We start from the raw sequence: 16204 nt of genomic DNA on the forward strand, positions 1-16204 counted from the left end.
AAACTAGTCTTTCACTACAAGGAAGTCACTCCCTTCTTCTTTTCAAGGATTGTGTGATGCACCACACAGAAAAATACTAAATTACCTTTATATAATCAAGCAATTGAGCAATTAGGTCTATGACGACCCTTACTTATTCCAATTTCATTTAATACATAATAAATGGGTAATTAGGTGAAATTGCCTAAATATTTAATTAGGCAACGATTTATATTCCCTTTGCTAAATGGTAAATGAGTAAAAATGTGTGACTTGGACGCCTTGGTGGGCCACGATTGAAGGCGGATTTTCCTACAGCCAAAAATGGAAGGGATGTCATTGGTGCAATTTTGGAACATTCCTTCGTTCGATTCCATATCCCAGAATATTCTAATAACAGATTCGTATAGCTACTCTTTTCACTAAATCTTAATTCTGAACCATTTACAGACACAAAAAGGTTCGGTGTACTGTACTCGATTAGTTCATGAGGCTCGAAGCGAATATACCTCCTCGCGTGGCCGGATATTCCCAAATGCCTCCACGAATATTCCATTCCTTCTCTGCTCATTATATTCCTCTCCTTAAGCTTTCCCCAAACCCCGCTTCCGAACGTCGCCCACTACGTACCGTCGCCGTCGCTTCCTTTGCTTTTGGGTGAGAAGACGCAGATCAAAGGCAAGAAGACTCCGTCTCGATGAAGTTCGGGAAGAGATTGAGCAATCAGATTGAGGAGACCCTGCCGGAGTGGAGGGATAAGTTTTTGTCGTACAAGGATTTGAAGAAGCTACTCAAGCAGATCGTTCCCAAAGGCGGGGATAGGAGAAAGAGGCCTAGATTGGCTGATTCTTCCGAGAACGAAACTGGAGATGCCGCCATTACTAAGGAGGAGATGGATTTCATTCGGCTTTTGGAGGCCGAACTCGAAAAGTTTAATGCTTTCTTCGTCGAGAAAGAGGAGGAATATATCATCAGGCAAAAGGTATGTCTTGATTAACTATCTTCGTCTTCTCTTGAATCTGCTGCAAGCCTTCACTGTGGTTCTTTTAGTTTCAAGTGTAATTGTTTCATGCTCAAGTTTTCACTTAATTTCAACTGTAAATTGGAGGGTGATTTCCTTACCGTCGCGCGATTAGGCTATTCTCCTTTAAAACCGCTTTTCATTCCACTTTGTTCAATGTCTTAAAGTGTGCGTGTGGCGTGAGTTGGGAGGATGTAAGGGTGACTTGACAATAACTTTTTTTTTTTTTTCCGTCTTTGGTACGTGGGCAGGAGCTACAAGATCGAGTGGCCAAGACGAAGGATTTTAACGAGGATCAGATGAAGATGAAAATACGCAAAGAGATTGTGGATTTCCACGGGGAAATGGTTCTCTTGGAGAACTACAGTGCTCTCAATTACACAGGTACAGTTACTAAGATCACGATTTTCACTCAATTGTTTCCTTATTCTTGTACTCTTCAATCTACGGTCGTGGTGGGGATGGAGTTTGCATTTATCCAGTTGTGTTTTGTTGCATCTGGTGTGTGCGGGAAGTATCGTTTCTGTAAAATATTTTTTGATGCAGCCCGCATCACTGAATTCCCACACGGAAATTAGGTACAACTCGCTATAGGTTTCCAGTTTCTCCTCGTTAACCAGAGAAGGAATTCACTTTCTCTTTCAGTTGATCGAGAAATTTGATTCTCAGAGTTTATCCGCAGTTAACTTTGTGATATCCTGACAGTTAACTTTGTGATATCCTGATGAAACCTTCTTATTTGTTCTTCGACGCTTGACAGGACTTGTGAAAATACTGAAGAAATATGACAAAAGAACCGGAGCTCTAATTCGCTTGCCCTTTATCCGAAAGGTCATGCAACAACCATTCTTCACCACGGATTTGCTTAACAAGCTGGTGAAGGAGTGCGAGACTATGCTTGATACCCTCTTCCCGTCGTGCGAACCGTCTGTTTCAGGGTCCCTCGACGAGGTGTCCGATCCCAGATCTCCAGCCCAGAAAGAAAGATCTCTAAGAGGCCAAAAGGATCTGGGAGAGATCGAATACATGGAGAGTTTGTACATGAAGAGCACAATGTCAGCGTTGAGGTCTTTGAAGGAGATAAGGAGCGGAAGTTCAACCGTGAGTGTGTTCTCGTTGCCTCCCTTGCAAAGTAACGGGGTGGGTGAGATTTGGAGCAAAGTACCTGTTTTAGAGCAAGTAGCTAAGTAGTGATGAACATATGGATCACATTAAAGCTTGTTTTTGTTATCATATTTGAGTCCTATATCACCCTTTTCTGGGCTACAGCTTTACTTGTATTAGATTCTTCTAACATATGTAAAATGTTTAATTTAAAATACAGCTAAGACAAAGTCCGGTGTAGTATTTGAATGATCAATCTTGATTCTACCAGCCTAGCTCTGATCGCTTGTGCTTAATGTTTCAGTTTATGAACCAAGGTGACGATCATGATCAACAAGTATCTCAGTCATCCAATCAAACAATTATCAGTTTATGAACCAAGGTGACGATCATGATCAACATCTATCTCAGCCATCCGATCAAACAATATCAAACAATTATCTCAATCGTTTGATCAACAATTATCTCAGCCGCCCAATCATGATCAGAAGGCACCGATACGAAAAGTCATTTAGTGTTAAATATGTGAAACACTATCTCAACCATTCAATCAAGTCAACGGCTATCTTAGTCGTCCGATTAACGGTTATCTCAGCCATCCGATCATTGGCTATCATAGTCATCCGATCAACGACTATCTCTATTGTCCGATCATGATCAGACGGTTGATGTATATATATATGGAGAGAGAGAGAGAGAGAGAGAGAGAGAGAGAGAGAGAGAGAGGTGATCCAATGCTTGACCATTCGATCAACGCTTATACTAGATGAAAGGTCAGGTTTTAATTTTACACAAGCCCCTTCTATTAAGTTGTGGAGCCTAATTAATGCCTTACGCTGAGTTGGTACACGTGATCAAGTTGACACTATTGAAGAATGTGACTCATAATGTGGCATCAAAGAAAACCACAACGGGAATGATAAAGATTCTGTCTAATATGTATGAGAAACCTTCACAAATAATAAGGTACATCTCATGAAAAACTACTCAATTTAAAGATGACAGAAAATACATCAATGGCAACACATTTGAATGAGTTTAGCACGATTGTCAATCAATTGACCTCCGTTCAGATTAAATTTGATGATAAGGTTCGTGCCTTTATTCTTTTGGCGTCTTTGCCAATTGTTGGGAGCCTATGAGTTGCGGTCAACAATTCTGTAGGCAACGAGAAGTTGATCTTTAGTAATGTTCAGGATACTATTCTTGTTGAGGAAGTTCATAGAAAGGATTCCAGAGAATCATCGATATCTAATTCTGCCCTAAGTGTCGATACTAGGGGCAGAAACTTTTAAAGGAATTCCAATAAGGACAATGGTAGATGGAAGTCAAGGAATGGAAGAAGTAAGTCCAAATTCGAAAAGAATGTGGAATACTAGAATTGTGGCAAGTTTGGTCATATAAAGAAGAACCACAGAGTAACGAAGAAGGATGAAAAGAACAAACAACACTACAAATGTGGTTACTAAAGAAGTACAAGATGTTTTACTCTTGTTGGTTGATAGCCTTATTGACTCTTTGGTATTAGATTAGAAGCTTCATTTCACACCATTGCACACTATGTGATTTGTTAAGATGTCGAGCCTAATTAACGCTTTACGCTGAGTTGGTTGCGGATCGATATATTGACTGTTGTTTCATTAAGGGTAGTTTGGAAATTTTACTTTTGTATCGCGGTTGCCCTAATTTTCTCTTTATAATTGAGGGGCACCGTTATTAGGGTTTCATCATCTTAATCCGAGGAGCATCTCGAGTTGCAGCCTGAGAGGTTAAAGAGAAACATCTGTAAGTGTGTGATTTCTCTTGTAAAGTATTTCATCTTCATAGTGAATTACTGCAGTGACAGAAGACTAGACGTAGTCTCACCTTAAGGCGAACCTCTATAAATCTTGTTGTGTTTTTTTTGTGCTTATTTTTCTCTTTTTCTCATTATTATTGCTCTCATTAGTTTGAAATTAGGGCGTCTAATTCCTATCAAGATCATGGACAATTATGTTGCTGCAAATTATGAGAAGGTGTATCTTGCTGATGGAGAACCTTTGGATATTTTTGATATTAGTGATGTCAAACGGGTCAGTGTGGTAAATTGACAAAGTGAGACATGTGCCAAAACTGTTGCGTAATGTGATCTCAGTAGGGCAGCTTGATGATGAAGGATATAACATGACTTTTAATGGTGCTGCCTGGAAAGTCACTAAGGGAGTCATGGTTGTTGCATGAGGAATTAACACTGGAACTCTTTACATCACTTCTAATTGCAGAGACACAATTGCAGTTACTGATGCTGTTACTAATTCTGATTTGTGGCATTATAGGCTTAGTCACATGAGTGAGAAGGGAATGAAAATGCTTTAGTCCAAAGGGAAACTACTAGGGTTGATATTTGTAAACAACGACTTGTGTGAAGACTGTATTTTCAGCAAACAGAAAAGGGTTAGCTTTTCTAAGGCAGGAAAGGAGAGAAAGACAGGAAAATTAGAGTTGGTTCATTTAGATGTGTGAGGGACCTTCAAATGTTACCTCCCTTGGTGGTTCTAATTATTATGTGACATTTATTGATGATGAAAACAGAAAAGAATGAGTTTATTTCTTGAAAAAAAATCAAATGTCTTTGATAGTTTCAAGAGATGGAGAGTAGTGGTTGAGAATGAGATAATTTTTAAGGTGAAGTGCCTACAGTCAGATAATGGGGGAGAATACATAGACAATGATTTCAAGCGGTACTTGTTAGGAATTAGATGTTCTAATTCCAAACTAACTAGAGCAATAATAATAATCATAGAAGAAGAAAAAAACAAGCATAAAAATACAACAAGATTTATAAAGGTTCGACTCAAGGTGAAACTGTCCTATCTTCCGCCGTTGTAGTAATCCACTATGAAGATGAAATAGTTTACATGAAAAATCGCACACACTTATAGGTGTTTTTCTCTCACCTCTCTCTGCCGCAACTCAAGATCCTTCTCCGATGATAAACCCTAATAGCGATACCCCAAATATAAAGAAAAAACTAGGCCAACCGCAGTACAAGAGTTAAATCCCCTACCCAGTGTACTAGGGCATCCACAATACAAGATCTACGTACCGACTCAACGTAAGGCGTTGATTAGGCTCCACAACTTAACATTATTGTGCTGATAATGGAATCAAAATGAAGAAGACCATTCCTGGAAAACCTTAATAGAATGGTGTTGTTGAGAGGATGAACAGGGTTTTGAACGAGCATGCTAGGAGCATGTGATTACATGCGGGATTGCCAAAGATGTTCTGGTCTGAGGCTATTAGCACCGTTGTTTATTTGATCAACAGAGATTTTTCAACACCATTGGATTGCAAAATACCAAAAGAGGTTTGGAGCGGCAAAGAGGTAAACCTTTCTTTCTTGAAAGGGTTTGGTTGTATTTCTTACATTGATTCTGCTGTTAGAACTACACGTGATGCTAAATCCAAGATATGTTTCTATATTGGATATGGTGATACCGAGTTTGGTTATCCTTTCTAGGATGACCAAAGTCGTAAGGTTATCAGGATCAAGGATGTGATCTTCAATGAAGGTACTCTTTATAAGGACAGGTTGAGAACAGGTTCTGAGAGCACAAGTAATAAAACTAAAAAGTCTAAAGAGATTTAGTTGAGAGATCTTCTAGGTATTGAGATGGGGAATATACTCAAGAAGACTAGAAAAACATACCCCCAAAAGTAAATCAAGACATTCCTGTGACTGAACTTAGGAGATCTACCAGAACTAGCAGACCACCACAAAGATACTCCCATGCGTTGAATTATATTTTGTTAACTGATAAAGGTGAACCAGAGAGTTATGAGGAAGCCGTACAAGTTGATGAATCAACCAAGTGGGACTTGGCCATGTGGGGTGAGATGGATTCACTGTTATTCCATCAGACGTGGCAGTTGACCGAGTTACCAAAAGGGAAGAAGGTTTTGCAGAATAAATGGGTTTACCGAATAAAAGATGAACATGATGACAACAAACGGTACAAAGCAAGACTGGTTATAAAGGGCCTTCAACAAAAAGAAGACATTGACTATACTAAGATTTTCTCTCCAATAGTTAAATTGACTACTAATAGAACAATGTTTGGACTAATGGCAACTGAAGACTTGCACTTAGAGAAATTGGATGTAAAGACAACTTTTCTTCACGGTGATTTCGAGAAAGAAATTTACATGATGCAGCCACAGGGTTTCAAAGCACAAGGAAAGAAGAAAATGGTGTGCAAACTTCAAAAGAGCTTGTATGGTCTTAAACAAGCTCCAAGATAGTGGTATAAGAAGTTTGACATCTTCTTCAGTAGTATTGGTTTCTTGAGGTGCCAGAAGGATCATTGCAGATATGTGAAGAACCTTGATGACTCCTACATCATACTACTATTATATGTTGATGACATGTTGATAGCAGGTGTTTGCAAACAAGAAATAGATACGTTGAAAAGGGAGTTATCCAAGAAGTTTGCAATGAAGGATTTGGATGTTGCAAAACAAATCCTTGGGATAAGGATTACTAGGGATACTCATGTCTTGAAACTGTCACAAAAAGAATATGTGAAGAAGGTGATGATCAGATTCAACATGAATGATGCAAAACCAGTGAGTACTCCTTTGGCTAGTCATTGTAGGTTATCTAAGGAACAATCACCTTCTATAGAGCAGGAGCAAGCCTACATGGCCAATGTGCCTTATGTTTCTGCAATTGGCACTCTCATGTATGCTATGAAGTGTACTAGACCAGACATAGCTCATGTAGTGGGAGTTGTGAGTAGATATATGAGTAATCTGGGTAAACAACATTGGGAAGTAATGAAGTAGATTTTCAAGTGTTGGAAGATGGGCTCAAACCCACGAGCTCAAGACAAGAAGCCCACACGTCAAAGGAGTGACATATGTGTAACATATGGTACTTTCCATAAAGATGGATTAGAAGTGTAAATATGTATTCCTTTTATGTCTTTTGTTTTATGAAGTTGTAGCCCTAAGGGCATTGTAAAACTATAAATAAAGGCATTGGCTAAGAGGTAGGGCATTGAGGCACTCTCCTCTCTTTCCACAAATTCGTCCAACCCTTATTTTTCTTTTTGACGCAACCCTTTTCTCCCTTAATCCAAACTCTCTCCTTCCACGTTCTTCTTCTTCTCTTCTCCTTCCACGTTCTTCTTCTTCTCTTCTCCTTCTCTCTTCTTTTTTTTCTTCTTTCTTGTTGATCTAAAGTTCCTTTCATGAGATCCTAAATTCTACATGGTATCAGAGTAGGTACTCATATGTGGGCCTCCACCCAAATTATCCACTTGTAGAGCCACAAAAGGGGGCCTACACGTGAGGGGGAGTGTCAAGGAATAGTTATTAGTGAATACAAAGATCTTGAGTTTATTAGTTGGGAAAGAGGCTTCCTAAGTTGGCTAGTCATTTTGGGATAGGCCTTGGACCCAACTTCACAGGATCTCTCTTCATGGAGTTATTATGAAATCTATTCAAGAAGTTGTAAAAGGAGTTCAGTCATGAAGAGATAAGTTCATGCTCTTCTTATTTACATTTTTTTGGTTTCCTTTTCTTATTTACATACTCCTTTTTACTGTTTTTCTTTACTACTTGAATTTTGAGTCACATCAAGTCAAGATAAATCTTTATATGTTGTAAAGATTTATTTCTATGACTAAATTGATGTTATAATCTTGACTCCTTGTAAATCAATTACAAGAGTGATCAAGATCATTTGCTGTTTGCATCTTATTAAGATTGATGGGTGAAATTCAATTACCTTTATGTAATTTGGATCCATCTCATTTGAGGTAGAATTCCAACACATGTTGTTGTATCTTCTCTTACTTAAGGTTGTTCATGGGTTTGTGTTATGTTGTTGGATGCTCATTATATGTTTGATGAAATTCCAGCAGTCATTTACCCTTTGTAGTTCCGTTTTTTTTTAACTTCATTGTTTACGTTGAAGTCTCCCATGAGCTGAAGATAAATCTCTTCCAAATGTCTTGGTTTGCCATTAAATCTTCTCTAAATTTTTGTTTATTGCTCATTTGTGTTGGAGTTTGGATTAAGGCCTAATCGATTGCATATACTTTCTTCTGTTTGTTCTTATGAATACAAGAGAAGTTGAGTGATGGCTGGATGTTATTATCACTTTCTAAAGGCATAAATTTGTTGATAATTTGGTGCTTGCCCTCACGAAAGAAATTTGCTCTTGTTCTCTTTTGTTGGTCACTGATTTGGTCTACAAGTTCTTAAAATTACATTGAGTAATTGTTCTTTGAAGAAGGCCTTTTCTATTGACCTCCATATTTTACTTGCCTCATCATGGAGATTGGATACAATAGTAATAAGAGTGATATGCTCCATATTACTACAATTCCACTTAGTGGTCTCTCCAATTACATGAGCTGGTCACAATCGGTTCGGAGGGTTCTTATTACTCGTGACCTCTTGAGTCATGTTGTTAACTTTCCTCCTCCGATTGATGAAGAAGATGCGTCCTACCATAAGTGGGTTAAAGATGATAACATAGTGATAAGTTGGCTCATTAATAGCATGGCAGAGCAGGTGGCCAACAATGTGGTCCACTTGGAAACCGGCAAGAACATATGGGACACTTGTGCCAAACTTTACTCAAGCGCTGCTTCATTACAAAAAATATATGATGTCTTACAAAACATGCTGCATACGAAACATGGAGATAATATTCACGAATTTTTGGCACGGTTTCGAGGTCTTCTTCAAGAATGGAAACTAGCTCAACCATATTCCATTGATATTGCCGTTCAAGAATGACAAAGAGAAGCTTTGGCAGCAACCATTTGCTTATCGAATATTAAACCATACCTTGAGGTGGCCAAAACTCAGCTTCTAAGTTCTTCTGCTCTTCCATCCTTCGATGATATTAGTGCTACATTACTTCGGATACCGGAACCATCCTCTCCTTCTCCTATTGATGCTCCATCGACGATGTTCTCTGGAAATCGGGGAACATCTTCCTCATCCCGAGGACGAGGCAAAAATATGAGAAGGGGTCGAACTATGAGAGGGGCTGAAAATAGAGGTGGTAGAACAGGTCAGAATTGTTTCTGTACTGAGCCTCAACTATGCACTTATTGTGGCCGTCAGAACCACCTTGTGGCATCATGCTGGAAACTTTATGGCAAACTTGATTGGGCCACAACTAACCTAGTCTCCGTTAACGTTCAGAAAAATGAAGATAAGGCTGAATTATCATCTGGAAATGTGACTCTTACGGCTAAGGACTATGCTGCATTTCAGAAAATGAAGTCCTTCATGGAATCATCTATTCCCTCATCATCCAATACTATTGCCTCAGGTATGTTTTCTTCCTCTTCTTTCTCTTCCTCTTGGATCATCGACTCTGGGGCCTCCGAATATCCATCAGGTAACAAACACTTGTTGCAGTCCTTATCTCCTTGTTATCCTCATAAATTCATTACTATTGCTGATGGAACCCAAACCAAGGTCCTTGGCAAAGGTTCCTCCTCTTTTACTTCATCTATTCCCCTTCAAGATGTTTTGTTTGTTCCTCAATTTCCTTTAAATTTGCTCTCGGTTAGTCAATGGACCAAACAATTAAATTGCTCTATCACCTTCTCACCGTCTTCTTGTGTCTTTCAGGATCTCACTACGAAGCTGGTGATTGGTGGCGGCCATGAAAAGGAGGGTTTGTACTACTTCACTCTTCCACCATTAGCTGCATTATTGTCCACCACATCTGAGGCCCAACTTTGGCACAACCGACTTGGTCATCCGTCTACCCCTTCACTTCGTTCTTTGGTTCCATCTTTAAAAGGACTTTCTAATTTCAATTGTGAGGTTTGTCAATTAAGTAAACATGTTAGGAGTACATATTCTCCTCGTCTTACAACTACAAGTACTGCTCCGTTTGAGCTAATACATTCTGATGTATGGGGCCCTTTATGTGTCTCAAATATTTCCCAAGTTAAATATTTTATCATTTTTGTTGATGATTTTACTTGAGTGACTTGGTTATATCTATTTAAAGAGCGTTCCGAAATTCTTCCTTTGTTTAAATATTTTCATGTTATGGTCTTGACACAATTTGGGAAGAAAATTCAAACCCTTAGATTTGATAATGCTAAGGAATACATGTCTCATGACTTCAAATCCTTTTGTGAGAGTAATGGGCTTATTCATCAAACATCATGTACCTATACTCCTCAATAAAATGGTGTTACTGAAAGACAGAAACGTCATCTTCTTGAAGTTGCTCTGAGCCTCCTCTACTCCATGAAGGTACCCTATTTCTATTAGCCTCATGCTATACTTACAGCATGATTTCTAATTAAGAGGTTACCTTCATCAGTCCTTCATCATAAAACTCCTTACTTTGTGTTATCTAATGGTGAAGATCTTTTTTCTCTTCCTTTGAAAGTATTTGGATGTACGTCATGTTACATTCCCACATAAAAATAAACTTGATCCTCGGTCTATGAGGTGCATTTTTTTTGGGTACTCTCGCACCCAAAAAGGTTATGTTTGTTACAATCCTACCCTTTGGAGGATGTTTATCTCTAGGGATGTGACTTTCTTAGAGGACACCCCCTTCTACTCCCATGATGCTCCTCCAGGATGGACTTGTCCTTCTACTACTCCTTGTCCGCTTGTGCCATTCAATCTTCAAGTGGAACCATCCCCTGATGCATCGACCGTACCTTCACCTGTGGAGTTGTCGGATCCACCCGAGGTAAGTCCTTCTCCTCCTATGTATGGGCCTGAATTTTATGGCCTATTGCTTTAAGAAAAGAACGTCGCTCCTGTACTACTTCACATCCTATCTCAAATTTTATGTCTCACCATCACTTGTCTTCCGAGTGTTTTCAGTTTCTTGTATCCCTTTCTTCTACTTCCGTTCCACAGTCGTATCAGGAGGTCGTCAGACATCCAGGATGGAAGGTGGCTATGGATGAAGAAATGCACGCCTTATACGAAAACCAAACCTGGTACTTAACATCACTCCCAAAAGGTAAAAGACCGGTTGGTTGTCGATGAGTTTTTTTGGTGAAACATAATCCGGATGGATCGGTTGCTCGTCTTAAAGCTCGACTGGTTGCTAAGGGCTATACGCAGTGCTATGGGATAGATTATGAGGAGACTTTCTCTCCTGTTGCAAAATTGAATTCGGTACGCATCATCTTATCTATTGCTTCTAACTCCTCATGGCCCATCTATCAGTTGGATGTTAAAAATATTTTTTTAAATGGTGATATCAGTGAGGAAATTTATATGGTTAAACTACCTGGTTATGTGGTTGAGGGGGAGTCAGTATGCCGGTTAAAAAAGTCTTTATATGGGCTTAAGCAGGCCCCTTGGGCTTGGTTTGATAAAATTAGTCAAACACTCCTACGGTTTGGTTTTCATCGGTGCTCAGTTGATCATTCCGTATATTATAAAGATATGGTCAAAGGGAAAATATTATTGGTCGTATACATGGATGATATTATCTTAATTGGTGATGATGCTTTGAGCATACAAGAGGTGACGCAGATGATATGTCAGGAATTCAAGACTAAAGACCTTGGTATGCTTAAATATTTTTTGGGTATAGAAGTTCTTCAATCCAAACATGGGATAATATTGTCTCAAAGGAAATATGTCTTGGATCTCCTTGAAGAAACAGGAATGAAGGGTTGTAGACCAGTTGATACACCTATGGATACAAATGTAAAATTATGTGCCACAAATGAAGAAGATATTGATATTGGCAAATATCAAAGACTCGTGGGAAAACTGATTTATCTCACGGTAACTAGGCCAGACATATCATATGCTATAAGTATGGTGAGTCAATTCATGCACAAACCAAAAATTACCCACTGGCAGACTTTAGAGAGAATATTACGTTATCTAAAAGGAGCTCCAGGAAGAGGATTGTTGTATAAAAAATATGGGCACTTCAACATTGAAGGCTTCTCAGATGCAGATTGGGCTGGATCTCCTGATGATAGAAAATCTATATCAGGATATTGTACTCTGGTTGGGGGAAACTTGGTTACATGGAAAAGTAAGAAGCAAAATATGGTTGCAAGATCTAGGGCCGAAGCAGAATACAGAGCTATGGCCCATGTCTTTTCTCCTCCAACTTGAGGGGGTGTGTTGGAAGATGGCTTCAAGCCCACGAGCTCAAGACAAGAAGCCCACACTTCAAAGGAGTGGCATATGTATAAAATATGGTACTTTCCATAAAGATGGCATAGAAGTGTAAATATGTGTTCCTTTTATGTCTTTTGTTTTATCAAATTGTAGCCCTAAGGGCATTGTAAAACTATAAATAAAGGCATTGGCTAAGAGGTAGGGCATTGAAGCACTCTCCTTTCTTTCCACAAATTCGTCCAGCCCTCATTTTTCTTTTTGACGCAACCCTTTTCTCCCTTAATCCAAACTATCTCCTTCCACGTTCTTCTTCTTCTCTTCTCCTTCTCTCTTCTTCTTTCTTGATGATCTAAAGTTCCTTTCATGAGATCTTAAATTCCACATCAAGTATTTGAGAGGCACTGCAGACTCAGCCTTATGTTTGAGAAAGTTAAACTTATGATTACAGGGTTATGTAGATGCTGACATGGTTGGAGACAGTGATGGTAGGAAGAGTACCACTGGATATGTATACACATTGGGTGGTACAACAGTTAGTTGGGTCTCTAAGTTGAAAAAGATAGTTTCTTTTTCTACTACTAAGGCAGAATATGTTGTTGTGACCAAAACCAGCAAAAAGATGGTATAGTTATAGTTTTTCTTGGAAGAATTAGGTCTCAAGCATGGGAAAAATGTGTTGTATTGTGTAGTCAGAGTGCTATTCATTTAGCAAAGAATCTTGTTTATCATGCTAGAACAAAGCATATACAGGTGCATTATCACTTCATTAGATTAGCTCTAGAGGATGGAGTCTTTGCACTTTGAGAAGATTCAAGGGAGTTAGAATCTGATTGATATGTTGATGAAGACTGTTACAATCGAGAAACTAAAGTTGTGTGCAACTTCAGTTGGACTTCTTCTAAGTATTGAGAAGTTGTTGCCACTGTAGATGAGATATTGATGATGGATTAGTCTCCAAGTGGGAGATTGTTAAGTTGTGGAGCCTAATTAACGCCTTAAACTGAGTCAGTACTTAGGGGATTTCACACTTGTATTTCGGTTACCTTAGTTTTCTCTTTATATTTGGGGTTATCAATCGAGGATCCTGTGTTGGAGTTAACTGAAATACAAGTGTGAAATCCCCAAAGTACCTTGGGAATTTCACACTGTGTTGGAGTTATCGATAACCCTAATAACACTTGCAATTATTTACTATATCCTTATGAATTCTTGTTATGCCTCAAAATTCCTTCACCACATAAGCCAATCAAAATTGTAATGTCATCAACTAAAAGCTACTAACAGGATGCTAAGCCTTACTTGCCTCAGACACGAAAGTCTCATCTCAAATTTCTAAGACATATCGAGAACAAAAAGAATCAAAACACCATCTATTGTCGTGAAGTATGCCTCTGGCAATATTGCATTGACTGATTCAATCTAGGAATCAAGGAAGAAAAAAACGTTAATAAATAGAGAAACAAAGTAAAAACTCAAAAAAGAAAAACAAAGTAAAAAGTGTGGCATTTTACAGTACCCCTTCTACCCTAAAAAATTTCTTAGCATCCGGTTAAGAAGAGGATGACCAGAGTCGAAGAATCCACCCTTTTCGAAGCTTCACACTTGTCCATAAGTGATCAAGTTTCTAGATTACTGCACATCTTCACTAAAAAACCCAGATATGGATCAAAGAGAAGAAAGAAAACCATTTGCAAGTGGGATTGGGAAATGGAAGGGGTAGAGGAGAGAGCAAAAGCGGTGAAGAGAGTGTCGATGGAGTTTGAACTTTTGAAAGGTTGAAGAAGGAATCTTTGGAAGAAGCACAAGCCAACGCGTGCAACAAACTAGTGCAAATATGTCCCGACTAGGGGTAGGTACGTGGCTAGGTGCCATTTGGGTGTCTTAGCAAAATTATATAAATCAATAAAAATCAATGTATAATTATTCCTTTCTTCTCCGATTTATTTTGGTTTTTAATTTCCTTCATCTAATTGATTGATTTGACCTTGATCTTATTCCTTTATTGAGTGATTTGAGATAATTTCTCTCCTGAATTGATGTTGAATTTAGGATCCCATTATTAGAACCTTGAGCAAAGTAAGAGAGGGAAAGGAGAAGAAAAGAAGGGGAGAAGAGAGAAAACCTTTAGGCTAAGAGAGAGCTTGAATGCTCTACCCCAAGCCAAGAGCCTTTATTTATAGTTTTTGAGAGGATGTTACGATGTCCATAATGCCCTTAGGGCTACAAGCTTTACATAAGAAAAGACATAAGCAGACATGTTTCTCCTTGACTAATTACATCTTTGTACCAACTTTATGAGAAGTCTTCTTATTTACCATGATGTCACCTCTTTTGGATGTGTGGGCCTTCCTTGGTCATGCGGGCTTGAGCCCATCTTCCTAAAATTGATTTGGGTAGATTGACCATGATTTGTAGGAGATCCTTGAGTAACTTTGGAAGGTTGTAGTGGGACTCCCAAATGAGATATTGTAGGCGTAAATTTGTCTAGAACCATGCAAGAGGGTGTGCTCCTTTGTGTGGATGAGGTGGACGTAACTCTTGCATGGTTTTGCATGGGCCACGTGTCCCCTTTTGCTTTTTGTGTCACTTTTGTATGTGTTTGGTCTTCCTTTGTATTTATGGTCTTTCATGTAGCTTGGAATAAGGTATCCTCTTGTGCATGTCTTTATGTGTTGATAAGTCTTTGTTGTTTATCATCCCTCACCTTCGCATTCATCCCATTCTCCAAAGCTGTCGACGACGTGAAGGAGGTGATCCATCTCTGCCACACTGTGCCCAGGACATGCTGGAAGCTGCTCCAGTGGTTTCGGATCAAGAATGAGATGAACATGGCTGAAGCTACCGAAATGGCCAGCCGTTGCATCGTTGAGTTCATCTCGAGGAGACGGAAAGAACTCGACCAAACTAAAGAAAATAAAAAGGAGAAGAAAAAAGAAGAAAAGTGGAGTTATTGACATCCAACTGGACTACGAAACGAAAGAAGAAATGGAGAGAATGATCTCGAACATGCTAGTGGAGGAGAGAGATACCACCAGGCCGCCCTCACCTGGTTCTTTTGGAAGCTCTCGTAGAACCCACAACTGGAAGCAAAGATCTTGGACAAACTGGGAACCAAGTTGCTTGCAACTGAGAAACAGGAAGAGAATTCTAGCTCCTCCACGAAAAAAGAAACTGAGAGTGTGGCATACAGTGCGTATGTGCAAGCATCTACGAGACCGTTCCAACGACTGACCAGCTCCTCAACACTGAGGGATTCAAGCTCATTTGCGGAAGGATGAAGATGCAGATAACAGTCACAACGATTTCTGGGTCGGTTGGGAGAAAGAGGAAGGGCTTTTGGGTCGGGAAAAAACGGTGATGTCAGTCGAGTGGGAGAAAGACACAGTGAGTTATATGTTGCAGGGCTAAATTCAATAAAGCAGGAGCGTAAAAATGCTTCTCAATTTTCACCATCTTGCTTGATAGCTGACAATGACAAGGATGACCACAAAACCCTGGCAGGCCGTCAATTGATTCAAGAGGTGATGGTCATCATCAGCAATGTGAGGCTGCAGTTATCAATGAGAGAGGGCTTAGAGATCAAGAGAGACAAAAAAGATTGTGATAGTCGGCTAAAGAATCCAAGAAAAATTGTTCTGGAAACAAATGTTGGAGAACGGAGAGAAAATGAAGGAGACGTGGAAGAGGAAGAAAACACAAAGAGGGAAGTCTCATTTTAGACCTCCAACGAGTCGTTATACTCTTGGAAGCAGCCTTTCTTCCCTCTTTTCTCTTCTTGCCCTTCCTCCCCTACTAAAGATATCTAACTTGGACAGTTCTTATGATGCAACTCTGAAAACAGTTTAACCTCGTTCTTGAATTTTTCCAGATCCATTTGATACTCTATACTTGGATTTCACATTTTTTATTAGAATTCGATGCCTTTACTGTTCGTGGAGACACACTTTACTGTTTATGAAAATT

General features: G+C 39.2%; 1 protein-coding gene across 1 annotated transcript; it reads left to right on the forward strand.

Annotated features, from left to right (window-relative positions):
* Positions 1-596: 596 nt before the first annotated feature.
* Positions 597-2340, forward strand: LOC137941739 (SPX domain-containing protein 1-like). Its single transcript, XM_068787295.1, has 3 exons — positions 597-961; positions 1252-1384; positions 1761-2340. Exons 1-3 carry the CDS (start codon positions 677-679, stop codon positions 2189-2191), a joined length of 849 nt encoding a protein of 282 aa, XP_068643396.1. The 5' UTR covers positions 597-676; the 3' UTR covers positions 2192-2340.
* Positions 2341-16204: the final 13864 nt, after the last annotated feature.

Source organism: Aristolochia californica, unplaced genomic scaffold, assembly GCF_029961685.1.
Source record: "Aristolochia californica isolate CCGP_79_NKW_82.1479 unplaced genomic scaffold, dmAriCali1.0.hap1 SCAF_9, whole genome shotgun sequence".
Lineage (NCBI taxonomy): Eukaryota > Viridiplantae > Streptophyta > Magnoliopsida > Piperales > Aristolochiaceae > Aristolochia > Aristolochia californica.